General features: G+C 37.6%; 1 protein-coding gene across 2 annotated transcripts in view; it reads left to right on the top strand.

Annotated features, from left to right (window-relative positions):
- Abcd2 (ATP binding cassette subfamily D member 2) overlaps positions 1 to 13,906 on the top strand; it is a 39,503-nt gene extending 25,597 nt beyond the window's left edge. For both annotated transcript variants that reach the window (XM_075960402.1, XM_075960404.1), the window contains exons 7-10: positions 1,462 to 1,607; positions 2,810 to 2,894; positions 7,065 to 7,190; positions 10,435 to 13,906. In XM_075960402.1, coding sequence (XP_075816517.1) covers positions 1,462 to 1,607; positions 2,810 to 2,894; positions 7,065 to 7,190; positions 10,435 to 10,654 — 577 coding nt within the window. In that variant the 3' untranslated portion in view covers positions 10,655 to 13,906. The remainder of the gene's footprint in view (positions 1 to 1,461; positions 1,608 to 2,809; positions 2,895 to 7,064; positions 7,191 to 10,434) is intronic.
- The last annotated feature ends 224 nt before the right edge of the window (positions 13,907 to 14,130 follow it).

Below are 14,130 nucleotides of genomic sequence, written 5' to 3'. Positions count from 1 at the left end.
TGTTCGAGGAGATGATGCTGACCCCTAGTGGATAGAGACCAGGTGTGCCACTAACCTTCCCTCAGCGGACGCCACGGGCAAGGACATCCAGTCAGCTTGTTGAAGCTGCTAGGAGACACCCAGCTTTGGGTCCGCTTTCACCTTTTCCTTTGCAGCTGAATAGTGATCACAGAACTCACTCTGTTTCTTCCTGGGTATTTGTCTGGCCTCTTTAGTGCCTCACAGTAGGTCCAGATAGAGGTCCTCTCAGGTGAGGTAGAGATACTCAATTCAAGGATTCTCTCCGCCTGCTCCTTTAACTAGACTTTGGATATTTTGACCCTGCAAATGGCACTACAATGGGTAAGCTCAGGAAAGTTTTCCTTTTTGACATTTTTAGGAGCATATCCTCCGAGAAAATTCTCAGAAGTAGGTCAAAAGGCAAATAAATGGCATGTCAATTTGCCAGATTTCCCGCAAGGAGGTTGGATTTTCACCATGGTATGGGAACATCTGTTTTTCCCTTGGGCCATCAGCTGACTGAATTATCAAGCTGTTGGATTTTTTGCTAGTCTGATAAACAAGAAAACCAATGCCATATTAATTTACATTTTCTTACTAATAATATTGTGCCTTTCAGTTTGTTTGTCTACATTGCTGTCAAAACTCCAAGTTTTATGTTTAATGTAAATAATTTTAGATGTACAGAAGCAATCTTTACCAGATATGGCTGTAATAGTCAGTGTTTTTTAGATGAACAGAACTGACAGAATGACAGACAGATAGATCAATATTGATTTATTTAAGGAAAATAGTTAAAGGTGATTTATTAGAGTGGCTCACAAGCTGTGGTCCAGCTAGTCCAACAATGGCTGCCTACCAAGGGAAAGTCCAAGAATTCCACTGTTCAGTCTACAAGGCTGGATGTCTCAGCTGGTCTTCAATATATGCCAGGATCTGGAAGAAGTAGGCACTAATAACAGTGAAGGCGTGAACTTGCCAATGAAAGTGATGACAAGCAGGCAAAGAGAGAATGCTTCCTTCTTCCATCTCCTACATAAAGGCTGTCACCAGAAGATGTGGTCCAAGTTAAAGATGATAGATCAAAAGATCAGAACTGAAAGTAAGTCTTCCCAATTCACATGTTTTAATTAAGAAGAAATCCTCACTGGTGTGCCCAGACCCTTGGGTTTTAGTCAGCTCTAGATCGAGTCAAGTGGACAACAAGACTAGTCATCACAGTGGTGAAACAAAATATTTTTGCTGCAGAAAATAATCAAATGATCGCTTATAAAAAGCTTTTCTGTTTGTATATCTCTACTGTTTTCATAAACCGGGTATTATTTTGAAGACTCGCCAAGAAACATAATATAATCCTATAAATTGAGGGCTAAAAGTCTGCTGTGTTCCAGCCAGCAGGCTGTCACCCTGGGTTAGCTAACATGCCGTTGCACCAGAACTCACATGCTGGGTGTTTTGCAGGCCATACATGTCTCTTGGAAGTCTGCGTGATCAAGTCATTTATCCTGACTCGGTGGATGACATGCACGAGAAAGGTTACACTGACCAAGACCTAGAAGGCATTCTGCACAGTGTCCACCTCTACCACATAGTTCAAAGAGAAGGAGGTAGAGTATGGCATTTGTTAAAGTGTGGTGTAACTTTATTTACAGAGCAATGGTGGGCTGTGAGTGATGGTGTGCACCAGTCATGTTAACACTTGGGGCATTGAAACAGGAGGGTCAAGAACAAGTCACCCTCCCCAGTGCAGCAAGTCTGAGATTACATCAAAACATTGTCCCCTCCTCCACCTCCAAAAAAAGCATCAATTAATTAAGTAAGTAAACCTAGCTTTGGTACTAGTTACCAAATACCCAACAGAAACAGCCTGTGGGATGCACTTCCCCTCTTGCTGAACGTTTTGGGGGTGTCCCTCTGTCATGGTGTAGAGGAGGTGCTACAGTTCTCACCTGGGAAAGCCTCTGGCTTTCTCCTTCTCTCCCTTTTGTTTTTCCTGAGTTTCATCCCGGGTCTTCTTTTTCAGTCAAGTCTCTCTAGAAGTGCTCTCTCTAAAACACATAGGCATGCTGCACAATGGGGGACTAACTCTAGTCAAGGTGACAATAGTGATGACTGTCCCAGGTGTGTATCAAGTCTGTCTTTTCTGTATATGAGATACTATTAGACCCTTGCAGCTAAGTAGGGATTTCTTCTTTTTCTGTTATAGATATTCCGGTTTTGCCTGTCTTGTGATTAATATGGCACCTTTCCCTTTTACCAGTCTCCATAGCACCATATCTAGCACTTAAAGACCTTGATATTTACATGTATAAGTATTCCTTAGGTCCCCATTGTTCTAGATGTATGTAAAGTCTATAATGAAATATTTGCTAGCCGAGCTCTTTCATCTTACATTAAATATCATTTTGAAAAGTAGATTTCACACAGTTTGTTTGTTTTCAGTCCCACAACCTTTCTAATATGTAATATGTATATATATATCTTTAGGCAAGAAATAAGAGATTAAATAACATGTAAAATTTCTTCATTGTAAGTTTCTTTAGAATAAGACATATATGAAAGAGTGGGAATATGTATATGTATGAGCTTTCAATTCATCTGGTTTCTAATATCATATTTAACATAATATACTCACGCATATGGCTCTGGAATCTATCCATATGCTTTACAAAATACAAAGCTCTTCCCATTTTCAATCAAAACAGGCCAAGAACTGCTAGTCCAGAATAGAAGTAGTAACAAATCAGCAAAGTATCCGTAACTGTGTGTATGTATGTATGCATTTATTGTTTGCTCGTTTGTTTTTTAGGATGGGATGCTGTTATGGACTGGAAAGATGTCCTATCGGGAGGGGAAAAGCAGAGGATGGGTATGGCCCGGATGTTCTATCATAAGTAAGTGTGCTGTGCTCAGAAAACTATGATCCGTTACTGACATAATAAAGTATTCAGCAGGATTCAGCAGTCCCATCTTAGGTTCCGTAATATCGGACTGGGAGACTGGAGAGACGGCTGGATCAGTGGCAAAAGGTGCCTTCCACCAATCACAACCTGAGTTGGATCTCTTAAACCAGTGGCTCTCAACCTTCCTAACGCTGCAACCCTTTAATACAGTTCCTCATATTGTGATGAGCCGCAACCATAACATTATTTCTTTCCTACTTCATAACTGTGATTTTTCTACTGTTATGGATTACATTTGATATGCAGGATATCTGATATGCTACCCCCAAAAGGGGTTGAGAACCACTGCCCTAGACCCATATGATAGAATGAGAGACCCAACAATTACTGCACATTATCCTCTGTCCTCCACATGTATCATGATGTGCACACTCACACACAAACACATAAACAACTGTAGTACATAAATCTAATAAAACAAAGACAGGAGGAGACAGAGGCACTGAATGACATTTTAAAAAAAATATCTTACTAAACGTGTATAAAATTTATACTTTTGAGTGTGTCTATTTTTTATTTCACTAGACACTCCATATATTTCAGCTTATAAGATAATAGCACATATTATTTATCATAATTATATGTTTATTTAGAAAACACTGATAGATAAAAAGAATTAGAAATATTTTATCTCATTAGCTGTCAAAACCATTGTTAAATTTTTGAATAACTTTCCTTCTGGTCTTACCATGCACAAGTTGGTAGTAACCTTAATTGTCTTTATGTGTTTTATAAGTTGCAGTTTATATCCTTCCTTAGTTTCATATGCTATCATATGCCTCTCTTTGTTATTCTTTAACACTTAGCCTGAGTTCGCTATCATTGTTATAAAATGTATGTATTAAGTATATGTTGTAGGTATATAATTCAATAATCTTTTGTAAATGTAGGAACCTTATGTAACCAACAACTCAACCAAGACAAAGAATGTGTTTATTACCCTGGAAACGGCTCTTAACCCCTTTTTTTGGTCCTGTTCTGCATATGCCCATAACTGTTCTGGTTTATCTGCTTTATAACCTCACATAAATGAAAGCATGCACTATGCAATTTTATACATATCTGTCATTTTTAGGAAAGAAACATAGTTGTCTTAATATGTATTATAATAATAAGTTGACATTGTTAGTCTGAGAATAGACAGTCTTTTTTTAAAAAATGAACCGAATTTTTTTAACTTCGGACCTTTCCTGCTATGATTTGAAATGCTGCCTTCTCCAGTGAGATTCAAGGGCAAACAGCAGCTTGACATTTATGGCCAGCTGTTAGCCCATCTCTGTGAACTGGCTTGAGTTTCATCCCCAAATACTCAGTAATATGATCAGCAACCTGTGAAGGGTGATGTGGAAGATTGCAAGTGACCAGTTTCCTTTTCTCTGTGTTAAGAAGATAACCCGATATTTCAAGTACCTGTAATTTGGAATAATTGGGATTTGTGATTGTGAAGGGGTGTGGGTCTAACATAATAATGAGTGAAGATCAAGTCAATTCTGTGAGATCGAGGAAGACAAGCACGTGGTTAAAAGGCAGCACTTTTGCAAAAGAATCGGATAAATTAGAAAATTAAGCACAGCGAAGGAAAAGTGCAATGTTGAGAAACTGCATCTTCCCATCCTCACAGGATCAGCAATAAGGTCATGCCAATGAGATGACATCACATACTGAACTTTAAAAGGAAAGATCTGAGCCAGTGACAACAGAGAACTCTGGCCAGAGATTATACCATGCATACTATCATAAAGCATAAGTCGAATATGCTTTATGAGAGTCTTATGATTTTAATATTTAAAGAATGACCAGGAAAATTCTGTCTTAGAAGGATAGCTTCATTCTTTCACATATCCTATGCCATTAACAATACAGCAAGGGGGCAAAAGAGAAACAAAATCTAAGAGATGACATCATTTAATACTATGAGTATTAGTTCTGTAAGTGCCCAATCTCTCTCTCTCTCTCTCTCTCTCTCTCTCTCTCTCTCTCTCTCTCTCTCTCTCTCTCTCTCTCACACACACACACACACACACACACACTGTCTAAGTCTGCCAGGAAAACAAGTATATGATTCATCTTACATTCCTTAGACTAGAAGTTGCTGTAACAACAGAGTATAAAATATACTTTTCTCTATTTAAAAATAGCATATCTTCTTTAGTTCAAAATACTCTAACAAGCAAGACAAAATACAATAAACAAAGGGCTTCATGAAAAAGAAAATTTTACCTAAATAATTCTCTTTTATTCTTTTTTTCATCTTTTCTCCTTAACTAAAATCACAAACAGTAATTAACACGGAGAAAGAAATAATATTTTATAAATACTAACAACTTTGTTGTTGTCTTGGGTATGCTGCAGTGATCATTAAACACTTTCTTAATCAATCCCATGGAGCATTAAAAATGCTTTAACCCCTGCATCTAGGAGCCTTCACCATCTCCAGGATAGGTAACAGGATTCTATTAATCAGCAAACACGTGTTAGGAAATAACTTACAATGCCAAGTTTATGTAAAATTAAAAATTTCTACTGATTTGGTGTTAGAGGTCATGAATTTGAAAGAGAATAGGGTGGGGTACATGGGATGGAGGGCGTGAAAGGAAAGAGGAGAAATGATATAATGATATCTCATTATATAAATTATATAAATGATAATCTCAGAAAACGAAAATTAAAAATAAATAAATATAATTTCATGGTGAAAACTGGCCTGGAAAACTTTGAAACTAAAAGAAGCAAAATCACCCAGGAGAAATAAATGACAGGAAATAACCAAATTGAGGACTGAAATCAATAAAATAGAAATGAAGAAAACAATGCAAAGAATCAATGAAACAAAGAGCTGGTTCTTTGAGAAAATCAACAAGATAGGCAAACCCTTATCCAAACTAATCAAAGGGCAAAAAGAGAACATCCAAATTAACAAAATTAGAAATGAAATGAGGGACATAAAATTCTGAGGAAATTCTGAGAATCATTAGGTCATACTACAAAAACCTGCACTCCACAAAATTGGAAAATGTGAAAGAAATGGACAGTTTTCTGGAGAGTCCAAAATTAAATCAAGACCAGTTAAACAGGTTAAATAGACCTATAACCTTCAAGGAAATAGGAACAGTCATCAAAAGCCTCCCAGCCAAAATTAACCAAAACAAAACAAACAAAAAACAAAAACAAAAACCAGGACCGGATGGTTTCAGTGTAGAATTCTGCCAAAACTTCAAAAAAGAGCTAATGCCTATACTTCTCAAATTGTTCCACACAATAGAAACAGAAGGAACATTGTCAAACTCTTTTTTATGAAGTTACAGTTACCCTGATACTGAAACCACACAAAGACTTAACCAAGAAAGATAATTATAGACCAATCTCACTCATGAACATTGATGCAAAAATGCTCAATAAAATACTGGCAGACTGAATCCAAGAACACATCAAATAAGAAAATCATCCATCATGATCAAATTGGCTTCATCGCAGAGATGTAAGAATGATTCAACATATGAAAATCTAACAATGTAATCTGCCATATAAATAAACTGAAAGAAAAAAAAACATGGTCACCTCACTAGATGCTGAAAAAACATTTGACAAAATCCAGCACCCCTTCATGATAAAGGGCTTGGATACAGTAAGAATACAAGGAATATATCTAAACATAATAAAGGCAATATACAGCAAGCCAACAGCCAGCATCAAATTAAATGGGGAGAAACTCAAAGCAATTCCACTAAAATCAGGAACAAGACAAGGCTGTCCACTCTCTCCTTATTTATTCAACAGAGTTCTTGAAGTTCTAGCTAGAACAATGACACAATGAAAGGAGATCAAGGGGATACAAATTGGAAAGGAAGAAGTGACCCTAATTTTTAAAACCAAAACGAAAATACCAAATGGTAGTGTTCATATTGACTCAAGTCTCAGTAACCTAGGTCAGGTTGCTGGGCAAGTAAAAAACTAAAGAAAGAAATAAAATGAATTAAAACAACTGTGTTTGCTTTGCCACTTCCACCATAACCAATGTCACATTCTCCCTACTCCCTGCTGTACAAAGAAAGACACAGTTTCCAAGAAAATTCATTCATCTCTTTGTATTTTTTTCCCCAGACCAAAGTACGCCTTGCTGGATGAATGTACCAGTGCCGTGAGCATTGATGTGGAAGGAAAGATCTTTCAGGCTGCTGTGGGAGCTGGGATTTCCTTACTGTCCATAACACACAGACCATCTCTGTGGTAGGTGCTTCTTGGATCCTACTCTGGATGGAAACTCTGTTTGTTCTTCTTAAAGGATAACTTTGCTAAATTTCTCCCTGTAGAGTATAAGGTATTTCATTTATTTTCTATCTGTCCTCTGATTTCCCTAACACTTTAGGTCCCCCCGGCCTAATGTAACTTTAACGTGTTATATGGAAATGAGTTCCTCTAATCATTTTGAAAAGTTACATGAAAATCTGATGGTTTATCTGAACTAAAAATATTTATAATACTAGAATGTACAGTGAAAGATTATGGAGTGATGTAAGGCTACTCAATTCTTTCAACGTTTCCTTTAAAATCTGGGGAAAACATAAAAACGTTATAACAATACTTCCAAAACTACCAAGTTAGAGGAATCACAGTATATAGAAACCATTTTTGTTTTTGTTGTTGGATTTAAGAAAAAATGAGCCTGGTAGGAACTGGCATTAAATCTCCCTTCGCCATTATAACAGTGTTGAAGAATGAAGGGAAGGGTCAGAAATCATGAATGATTTTTGTACTGTTATCTACTTAAAGGAGAAGGCCCTCTTAGCAAATACCTTTAACCCACTGAGTCATCTCACTATTTCACTGTCTCTAAACTTCCTATTTCAATTATATGGTTATGGTTTTTTTTTTGTAAATTTTCCTCCTTGAAATATGAATACAGTGTTTTCAATTTAATTTTTATGTGGACTTATATGTTAAAAGGTCAATATTTTGGACTCATTTACTTATTATTAAAAATAATTTTTTTTCATATGCTATATTCTGATCACAGTTCCCCCTTCCCCAGCGCCTCCCACCTTCTCCCCCTCTTCCTTACCTACCTAACCCACACCTTCTATCCCTCACCAGAAAACAGGCAACAAAACAACAACCAAACAGACAAAAGAAAAGAGCCAAAGAAAAAGCACAAAAAAATACAGACAGATGTAAAGACACACATTTCTGTTCACACAGAAATTCCACGAAATTACAAAATGGGAAACAATAACATGTAAGCATAAGGCTTGTAAGGTTAAAAAAAACCACACAAAGCATTATTAGAAAAAACACTCCACAAATATCATTGAGTTTGTTTTGTGTTTGAAATCTCCTGCTGACATGGGGGTCTGTCCTGAAGTGTGGTATGTATTCATTCCCAGTGAGACTCCATTGGAGAAAGGTATCTTTTTCTTTGTGAGTGGTTGTCGATTGGAAATAGCTTCTGGGCTATTGTGTTCACTTCTTTCAACATTGGAACCCATCTGTCTTAGGCCGCCTTAGCAGGTCCAGGGCATGTGACAGTCTCCGAGTTCATGTGTGCTGTTGTATCTAGAAGGCCTTGTTTCCTCAGAATTCTCTCTCCTCTCTGGCATTTAAGATCTTTCAGTGTCCTTTTCTACAGGGTTTCCTGAGCTGTGGGGCAGGGGTAGGGGTTTGATGGGGACATCCTGCAGAGGACTGAGTGTTCCAAGGTCTCTCACTCTCCACACATTGTCCAGCTGTGAGTGCCCGTAGTTGTTTCCAGCTCCTGCAGGAGGAAGCTTCTGTGATGACAGTGAGCAATCCTTTCTTTAGTATAACAGCAGTATTTGGTTTTCCCCTATCTAGTCTTAAGTCCTTGGCCATCCAAGCAGTGTTAGGAAAGGGTTCCATATAATGGAGTGGGTCTTATCGTGGCCAGATAGTGGTTGGTTAGTCCCACATCTTTTGTGCCACTATTGCCCTGGCATACCATGCAGGCAGGACACCTTTGTAGATCACAGTCTTTGTAGCTGGGTCGGTACTACATTTCTCCTCTGAAAGTGTGCCGAGTACCTTCCAGTACCATGAACACCAGTCAGTAGTGGTGAAGGATCCAGATAGAGACCAACTTGACTTCTCTGTGGTGAATGAGTTGTATAGGTGTTGTCTTTAGCAATAGGGCCTTACCATCAATCTGCGGAGAACAACTGCTTGACATGGCCTGGGTTATGGGTTTCCATGTTGCCCTTTGGTCAACAACTCAATTAGATGTATTACACATCTGGTGCTGGGTAATGTATTTGGTGGCAGCTGATGTTAATATTGGAACTTTGTCTTTCCCATTACTTGGTAATTCCATTTAGATGTCTTTCATGTATGCGTATATATTTTAAGAAATTTCCACTGAAATAGCTTTCCATACCCTTCAAATGCCCCCTAGTTTTACCTTTTCATCCCATATACCCTACGTCACCCCCTCTTCCCTTCCCTCTCCATTTAATTCTCTCATCCAGCCCTTCCATCCATGCATAACTATCTATTCTATTTCCCATTCCTTAGGAAATCCTTCCCTCCCCACTAATCCCTTACTCCATACCTAACCTCTGTGGTTATAAGGATTGTGACCTGTTTGTTGAAAATTTAACAGCTAACATCCATACATAAAATAGAAACTGATTATAAAAAGCTAACTAGTTATAATAAATAATAATTACTTGATAAAATAAGTATAAGACAAAACATTGAAGAAAGTCATAAACACTGAAGAATCACGGTCCAGTTATGCTAAGTGCCCAAGTACAGGTGGCTTACCGTGGGAAAAGCTCTGCCAATCCTATTCCCTTCTCCCACCCCAATCCTCTGCTAGTGGCGTAGGCATCTCTTAGGAGATAGATTGCCTCCCATCTTTCACTACAAATCTCTGTATCTCTCTGCAATGTCTATGTAGCTGAGCCATGAAAGAAGAATGAATCTATGGGGCAACAAGAGAATTTCTCTAAACGATTCCTAGGGCAGGCGTGTAAATATTATTCTAAATTATTATTGCCGAGAAAGTCGCACTTACATAGAATTTATCCCAGAGGATGGTGTTACATACAAATAAGTTGCTTTTGTATTTCTTTTACTTTCTTTAGTTTTTCTCTGTATGATCTTTTAAATTATATTGTCTTACGTCAGTTTCCTCTTCCTTATTTCCATTCTAAGAATGTTTGATTATTTATTCAAAAGACATGCTGGGTTATGTGGTTAGATTAATACAAGAATAGTATTCTTTTGTAAATTACATTTACTCAAAATATGAAATAAATTTAGTAATATCAAGAAGAATTTCCTAGAGATTAAAAGAGTTTGGATTTCAAGAATATCCATGTTTTCTCAGGTAAATTAAAATTCAAATGTAAAATATCTGTCTTTACTAAGATTTGTCTTTGAACACCAGTTATAAAATTCTATAACTAAAATGGCTTTTCAAAATAATGACACATAATACTCCATTTTAATTATGCAGGAAATACCACACTCACTTGTTACAATTTGATGGCGAAGGAGGTTGGCGCTTTGAGCAGCTGGACACTGCTATCCGCTTAACATTAAGTGAAGAAAAACAAAAGTTAGAGTCTCAACTGGCTGGAATTCCCAAAATGCAGCAGAGACTCAATGAACTGTGTAAAATTTTGGGAGAAGACTCGGTGCTGAAAACAAGCCAAAAAGAAGAGGACACACCCTAATTTATTTTGACATGTTTTAAGTTAACTTTTAGGGAACGCCTCAGAGACTCCCTTCCCTGCATGCAGTATGCTAAGCTAAGTGCGGAGAAAGCAAGCCAGCAAAAAGTATTTGGTATGATTTTAGCATCAAGGAAGTATAAGATAACTTTTGGAAAGAAAAGAAAATGCATTAGTTCAGATTAGTCGTGACCTCTATTAGTGCCCAATGAAAGGCCAACTCACCTATAAAAAAAAAAAAAAAGAGGACTTTCTACGTGAATATGTGTGGTCTGAGGTTCTTCTTGTGGGAGAAAGCCCCAAAACAGAACAATAAGGGCAGGACCTGGCTTGACGTCAGGTGGGCAGCATCAGAAGTTTGAGTGCTGCTGCTTTAGCCCACTTACCATGGACAGTAGGTACAACACCTGAAATCCATAATCAGCGCGCTAGTGGCCAGCTAAACCTCTGTACAAGGCAACAGTTTGATTTTAAGAAGCTTCAATATGAAAAAATGTATTTTAATGACAGTGGTTGGAAACAAGCCTGGCTCGACAAGCATGAAGTACTGTGTATGAGACCGTCAGACTAATGCAGACACAAACAATTGACTTTAATAAGAATCGTGCATATTTATTAAAACCCCTTTATTTTTAAAAAGAGAATTGCCCGTACAGAAGAGGAGGGTCTAAGCAATGCTTGCACTGGCTGCCACTTGAATCTTCAGTGCTCTATACTTCAATTATTATGCAGAAATACTGCTTGTTTGGTGCCCAAAGAAGCATTTTTAAAACTTGGATCCTGGAGTTCATAGTTATTCCCGCATTCATTTCATTTATTCTGCCTTTGAAGCGATCTTTGGAGGCAGCTCGTCTTTGTTCATTTGCTTCTGAGAAGACAGATACTCAGATTTATTTTGATCACGTGATTTATTTTGGAAGACGTGTAGAGATCAAATGAAGTTCTCATGATCTGATTCAGTACTGTTACGACTACTGCCCTTTCAATTTAACTGAGCTATAATGTCAATAAAAATGAGATGGGCCAGGTTGGCGGACAGAAATGGAATTAGGCAGGGTAGGAAGTAAGGAAAAGTTAAAGTCGATAAATAAATACAGTTGAGGGCATGGAGAAATGACACGTGCTTCTCTTGAAGGGGACCGGAATTTTATTGCCAGCACCCACACGGTGGCTCCAAAACTATGTCTAATTCCAGTTCCAGTGGATCTGAAGCCCTCTCCTGGCCTCTAAGGGCCCTGCATACATGTACTGCTCATTCATATATGCAGGCAAAACACTCATATTCATAGCATTCGAAATAAGAAGTCTGAAAGATCATAAAGATATTGAAAATTGGCAATGCTAACATTATTATTTAATTGGTCTTTGCAAGAAATGAAAAATGAGTAGGAAATGGAATGGCCATTGATCTTTGACTTATAGCACGCCACGGAAGCCAGCACACTACAGCTCTGTACATCTCTTCAATGTTGGAGCATCTTCAGCATCAGCACCCAGAAGGGCAGTACATTGCTGAATATGATGCGAGACAATCTATATGAATGCGTCATGGAAAAGATCTCATCCGTCCGGGTGCGCTGGAGTAAGGAGCTTTAATCTCGTCCTCTCTCAGGCATGGTGATGTATATGAAAAACGAAGAGGAACAGTTATAGTGGCCTAGGATTTTGTTTACATATTTAGATATCACCTTAGCAGATGCTCATCTGTCATAGACTATTTGGGAGATAGACTACCTGGAAGTCATTTACAATGATTGCTGTAAGAAATTACATTTCCACACGTTCAATTCCACAAAATCGGGGTAATTTGAATTATCAATAAAAGTGATCACCTTACAAGAAGTACTAGAATATACTTCATAATCAGTAATACTTCATTTATCTGTTACTACTACTTCATACTTGTGGGGCAAGAACTGACGATTTTGTTTAGAGAAAGCATGGAACTGGAAAGTAATGCTTTTATTTTAAAATGATTTCCTAACCTTTAACAACCATGTTACTAGTTAGCCAGGTTATCACTCTAACGGAGAAATGTGTGAAGTAGCTTACATTAGGTTTTAAAGGCACAAGAAGAAAACTAAAAGTTCACCTTTGAAACTATAGTGTTCATAATTTAAAATTAAACCATTTAAGTACCGGATATCTTACATCTTTAAGCTTTGCAAGGAATTCCGACATCAATCCCAGGTTGATAGTTAGACTTTATTTAATAGATGTTATCAATAAGCTGAAATGAAATACACAAGATTCATTAGATGTTTAAATTCTATACTAAAATTCCAGTCATGGAATTTAAATGTTAAAAGTTTCAAGATAAACAAGCTGTTTTTTAATAGCACTTTTCAAAAAATTACTGATTTTCTGAATTACTTTTTCTGAGACCAGATATCCTGTCTAGGAAGGGGAACCTAATGTGAACTTGTGTTAGGTATCACAACATTCTTTCCAAAGTGGGAGGCTAGAGTTGATATTCCAACAGGCACACCTGTGGAAACATGAGCCCACTGGGACATCTTCCTTGCATAGGACAAAGACAATGGAATATGGAAAATAAATATAAGGAAAATCAAGTATAATTTCAGTTGTCAAACTACTGTTATTTTCCTCAAAAAAAGGTATAAATTTATGGAGCTTGATTATTTGAGGGGCTTTACCTCATGAGCTGAATTCCACATTCTATTTCTGCAGCATGCAGTGGCATGCCAAGCATGAGTCTGAAGCTGTGTTCACTCTTATAGACAGGATAATCTCTAAAACACTCTTGAATCACAAGGCTGCTGATCTAACTTGAAAACCAACCCACATTACCCTGTGTTTACACGGGAATGGTTTTCCTTTGACGGTAATTTGACTTTTGTCCCAAATTTTGGTGTGTCAAAAGAGGTATAAACAAATGTGTTGGTTTTTATTTCAAGCATTAATTCCAAGCAAAAGTGTGTATTTGTGAAAGGTTTAGCTTATCTTGATATTTGATATGTTTTTTTTAACCTGTGTATCTTTAAATCTTGTTATGCAATAGAACTGAAACCCAGAGGAAGTTACGTGCTTAGAGATGCAATAAACATTGTGATGGTGATTAAATTATTTATTTAAAGAGATGCCTCTGGCACAGTTGCTTCTTAAGCATCCGCACCACCATGCTGCTGTTCCAGATGCAGGGGCTGAGAGTTTGTATGCGGACTTTAAATATTGCCATATGAAAGCTTTCACGTGAATGTGCATTTTTAGAATTAAAAACACGTTTCTTCTTCACTTACGGTGGCGTTTCTGACTACCTGGTGCCGAGAGATCTCACCAGTTAATGCCAAAACTTCAGGAGCAATTTTTCTCTAATGTGCTCGAGTTGTATTGATGAAAGTGAATGAGAAAAAAAAAAAACCCTGTTGGGATGAGAATCAATACGAAGCTGAGCAAGAATGTGGCTATGATGTCGTCACCCAGTCTGCGCGGCATGTCCCAGCTCTTGAGCTCAGCAC

The sequence above is a fragment of the Microtus pennsylvanicus genome, chromosome 2, assembly GCF_037038515.1.
Source record: "Microtus pennsylvanicus isolate mMicPen1 chromosome 2, mMicPen1.hap1, whole genome shotgun sequence".
Taxonomy (NCBI): Eukaryota; Metazoa; Chordata; class Mammalia; order Rodentia; family Cricetidae; genus Microtus; species Microtus pennsylvanicus.
The sequence above is the reverse complement of the archived record's forward strand: the minus strand, read 5'-3'. Positions and strand labels throughout refer to the sequence as shown.